This window comes from Otolemur garnettii, unplaced genomic scaffold (assembly GCF_000181295.1).
Source record: "Otolemur garnettii isolate 467f Iridium unplaced genomic scaffold, OtoGar3 scaffold00174, whole genome shotgun sequence".
NCBI lineage: Eukaryota > Metazoa > Chordata > Mammalia > Primates > Galagidae > Otolemur > Otolemur garnettii.
Window position 1 is genome coordinate 1,748,216 of NW_003852569.1, and position 4,791 is coordinate 1,753,006.

A 4,791-nucleotide genomic window follows, 5' to 3' on the forward strand; every position below is an offset into this window, starting at 1 on the left:
AGACAAAGTCTCACTGTGTCACCCTCAGTACAGTGCTGTGGCATCACAGCTCACAGTAACCTGAAACTCTCGTCTTAAGCGATTCTCTCACCTCTGCTTCCCAAGTAGTTGGGACTATAGTTGCCCACCACAACGCCCAGCTATTTTTTATTGCAGTTATCATTGTTGTTTACCTGGCCTGAGCTGGGTTCAAACCCACCAGCTTTGGTGTATGTGGCTAGTGCTATAACGCTGTGCTACAGGTGCTGAGCCTTTATTTATTTATTTTTTTGAGACAGAATCTCACTTTGTCACCCTCAGTAGAGGGCTGTGGCATCATAGCTCACAGCAACCTCAAACTCTTGGACTTAAGTGATTCTTTTGCCTTAGCCTCTCAAATATCTGGGACTACAGGTGCCCGCCACAGTGCCAGGCTATTTTTTGTTACACTTGTCATTATTGTTTAGCAGGCCTAGGCTGGGTTTGAACCTGCCAGCCCCAGTGTATGTGGCTGTTGCCCTTAACCACTGAATTATGGGCAGTATGCCCCTATCCTCACATATTTCTGTACAAAATAGTCGATACATCTCACCCTGTAACATGAATCCTACATGCACAATTATAAATTTTCTCCCAAATCACATCAATTCCCCAAACACAGCCCTCACGTCAATGACATGTGTAGGAAAGCTGAGGGAAAGCATCAACTTGGAAATAACTAAGGTGGAGTGACAGATGTTAAGAATGAGAAGCAACTCTGAAGGGATGTAGGTGGAGAAGGAGAGGACCCTAGCCTTGGGAGCTCCCTGACAAAGGTGTTTTGCTCCCATCTCTTGGGTTAAGGGAGGCAGGGGAGTGGGGGGTATGGATCATCTGGCAGAAATCACTTACAGGGAATCTTCTTAAACGCTGTGTTGCACATGAAGCGCTGGAACCGTTCAGCATAGAAGCCTGGGCGATGCACTGATACAGTGTCCTGCAGAGAAGAGATGGCTACAGAGTTAAGAGCGAGGGAGGCCCAGCAAGAGAACCATTAGTCCAAGAGCCATTTTCTTGTAGATTGAGACCCTACCAGCAGGGTAAAATCCACAAATGAAATAAGTAAATAGAAGAAACTGAGGAGACCAATCATAACTGACAGAGACAGAAATGGGGAGAAAAGCCTTTAGCTATTGCTACTTACCCCATCATGTACTAGGGCTTTCCAAGAGTGCTCCAACTTCTTAACAAACCTGCCAAAATATTTTTTTTTAATCACACTCAGAATAATTTTTCAATGAATGACCTTATAATTTTCTACTTAATGGGGGCAATGATAATAGGAAACCCTGAAGAAATAGAAGCTAGGAAAGCACATCCACTGTGGTATACTGGCTCAGGATGGAGATCGATATTATTTCTAAGTAAGTCAATCATTCCCGCAGGCAAAAAAGGTAGTATATGGCAGTGCCTTGTCACTCAGTGGGTAGGGCACTGGCCCCATATATGGAGGGTGGCGGGTTTGAACCCGGCCCTGGCCAGCTCAAACAGCAGTGACAACTGCAACAAAAAATAGCCAGGCACTGTGGCAGGCACTTGTAGTCCCAGCTACTCGGGAAGCTGAGGCAAGAGAATTGCCTAAGCCCAAGAGTTGGAAGTTGCTGAGCTGTGACACCACACTACCAAGCACGACAAAGTGAGACTCTGTCTCAAAAAAGAAAACAAAAAAGAAATAGGTAGTGTATATGTCTGTAGCAAATGAGGGACAAGAATATGTATTACAGGCTCAGCGCCCATACCTCAGTGATTAGGGTGCTGCCCACATGCCTGGGGACTGGTGGGTTCAAGCCTGGCCCAGGCCTGCTAAACAACAATGACAACAACAATAACAAAACAGATAGGTATTGTGGCAGGTGCTGTAGTCTCAGCTACTCAGGAGGCTGAGGCAATAGGATGGATTGAGCCCAAGAGTTTGAAGTTGCTGTGAGCTGTGATGACACAGCACTCTACTGACAGTGACATAATGAGATTCTGTCTCAAAAAATAAAAAAAAAAAAGAATATGTATTATAAAGGAGAGTTGGAAATAGATAAGCCTAGAAAGGGTAGTTAAAATTGGGAAATACTAGCAGGGTGCAACAGCTCACGCCTGTAATCCCAGCACAAGGCAGGTGGATCGCCTGAGCTCATGAATTTGAGACCAGCCTGAGCTAGAGTGAGACCCTGTCTCTAAAAAATAGCTGGGCATTGTGGCAAGCACCTGAGTCCTAGCTACTTGGGAGGCTGAGGCAAGAGGATGGCTTAAGCCCAATAGTTTCAGGTTGCTGTGAACTATGACACCAGGGCACACTACCAAGTGTGACCAAGTGAGACTCTATCTCGGAAAAAAAAAAATTGGGTGATAATCTAAATCAGGCTAGGAGAGGTGGCTCACACTTGTAATCCTAGCACTCTGGGAGGCCAAGGCAGGAGGATCCGTTAAGCTCAGGAGTTCGAGACCAGCCTGATCAAGAGAGTGTGAGAGACCCCATCTCTACTAAAAATAGAAATATTAGCTGGGTATTGTGGCAGGTGCCTGTAAGTCTCAGCTACTGGGGAGGCTAAGGCAAGGAGGATCATTGAAGCCCAGGAGTTTGAGGCTGCTCCAAGCTAAGCTGAACCATGGTACTTCAGCCTGAGGCAACAGAGACTCTGTCTCAAAAAGGAAAAAAAAAAAAAAAAAGGTGGAGGTATAATACTCTGAATGAATAAATCAAGTACTGTCTGGTCCTCAATAGTACCTGAAACCTCACAGGACCAAATGTGGAATTGTAACATTTCCAGCTCCTCCTCCATCATTACTTTGCTCTCTCTCAGTTACAGAGGCTAGTTTTTTGTTTCTTGAGACAGAATCTCATTTTGTCACCCTGGGTATAATGCCAGGGAATCATAGCTCACAGCTACCTCAGACTCTTGGGCTCCAGTGATACTCTTGCCTCAGCCTCGCAAGTACCTGGAACTACAGGAGCACACCACAATACCCAGATATATTTTTTTAAGAGACAGGGTCTCCCTCCCTCTTGTTCATTTCTTAAACTCATGAGCTAAAGCTCAGGTGATCCAAGTACCTCAGCCTCCCAAGTGCTGAGATTAGAGGCATTAGCCACCATGCCCAACCTTTGGCAAATACTTTTTACAGAACACAAGGACCCACTTGTTTTTCTTCTGTAGAAAAGGGGAGCATGTCTCCAGCTTTATCTCAATGTGGAATATGACTATCTCACAGCTTTTTCACAAAGAGCCAGAGAGATGGTATATTTTACCCTGGTGCTTCCAAGACTGACTCAGCTTTCCACAGAAGGTATTAATTATGTTTGGAGAGGTGGTGGGGTACAAAAAGCAGGGAAGAGAAGCAAAAATCAAGGAAAATAAAATACTGGAAGACCAATGAGGTAAGAAACTAGACGCAACTTACTGTTCTTAATTTAGGAAGAACTGGGGTGACCAACCCATCTAAAGAAAAAATTTGAGTAGCTACCCGCATGCCACTGTCTCCTAATTTTGGGATCCATCTGCTCCTCACCTGTAAGACTGCAGAATGTCAATGATGCCAATATAAAGCAGGAGCCTTTCCCCTTTACTATTCCGAGCAGGAATGCCACCCATACTGGGGAAGACAAAAGGGAAAAAGTAATAAAATATGTTAGTAGTTGGTAGAGGTTTCTCCTAACCTTGAGTCAAATCAGAACGTGAAAAGAGACCTGTTTTAACAGTTTCATCCTCCATAAATTTGGAGAGAATGGATTCTCCCTCTACTCCCAGCAACCACTCTGGAGTATGTACTATAATTAAATTTTCCCCAAATCTCTTTGCCTACCTATCTCCCACCCTAAAGAAAAACTAGTCAGCACTACTAAGCTATTTTGGGAATGCTCTCCCAAAACTCTAAACTTCCTCACTACTTTTAGGTCTTAACTTTACCCACTAAGACACTTCTTAAAAATCATGTTATAGGATACCTTAAAAAATGAAATCACCTGGGCGGTGCCTGTGGCTCAAAGGAGTAAGGCGCCAGCCCCATAAGCCGAAGGTGCCAGGTTCGAACCCAGCCCCGGCCAAAAACTGCAAAAAAAAAAAAAGAAATCACATAAGACATGTATGATATTTCAGTAACTACACTCACTAGATGCATGATGTAGAGTGATGTCTTCCACCAAGAAGTCCATAAAAAAATTACTTCTGTTGTTCTAATATAATTTGTAGACATGTATGTCTAAGACTGAGTAAATTTTTTTTTTATGAGACAAAGTCTTATTTTGTTGCCCTTGGTAAAGTGACGCCGTGGTGTCATAGCTCATAGCAACCTCAGACTCTTGGGCTCAAGCGATTCTCTTGCCTTAGCCTCCCGAGTAGCTGGGACTACAGGTGCCCACCACAGTGCCTGGCTAGTTTTAGAGACGGGGTCTCGCTCTAGCTCAGGCAATCCATACACCTTGGCCTCTCAGAGTGCTGGGATTACAGGTATGAGCCACCATACCTGGCCCTGAGTGTAAATATTTTAAGCCTTTTTACCTTGAATAGCTCTTTCTCAGATATACTGTGAACTCTAAATTAAAGATATCTTCCTTTCCTTTTATATTCTTAAGAAAGCACGTTCTGGCTTTGCGCCTGTGGCCAGCCACATACACCTGAACTGGCAGGTTTGAATCCAGCCCGGGCCCACCAAACAATGATGGCTGCAACCAAAAAATAGCCGAGCATTGTGGCAGGTGCCTGTAGTCCCAGCTACTTGGGAGGCAGAGGCAGGAGACTCGCTTGAGCCCAGGAGTTGGAGGTTGCTGTGAGCTGTGATGCC

The 4,791-nt window shown here is 44.7% G+C and overlaps 1 protein-coding gene across 3 annotated transcripts in view; it reads right to left on the bottom strand.

Moving 5' to 3' along the window:
* Positions 1–4,791, bottom strand: part of PIP5K1A (phosphatidylinositol-4-phosphate 5-kinase type 1 alpha) — a 23,101-nt gene that overhangs the window by 6,176 nt on the left and 12,134 nt on the right. For all 3 annotated transcript variants that reach the window (XM_012811799.2, XM_012811800.2, XM_023519417.1), the window contains 3 exons: positions 3,520–3,603; positions 1,163–1,211; positions 871–955 (listed from right to left, as the gene is read on the bottom strand). In XM_012811799.2, the coding sequence (XP_012667253.1) occupies positions 871–955; positions 1,163–1,211; positions 3,520–3,603 (218 nt within the window). The remainder of the gene's footprint in view (positions 1–870; positions 956–1,162; positions 1,212–3,519; positions 3,604–4,791) is intronic.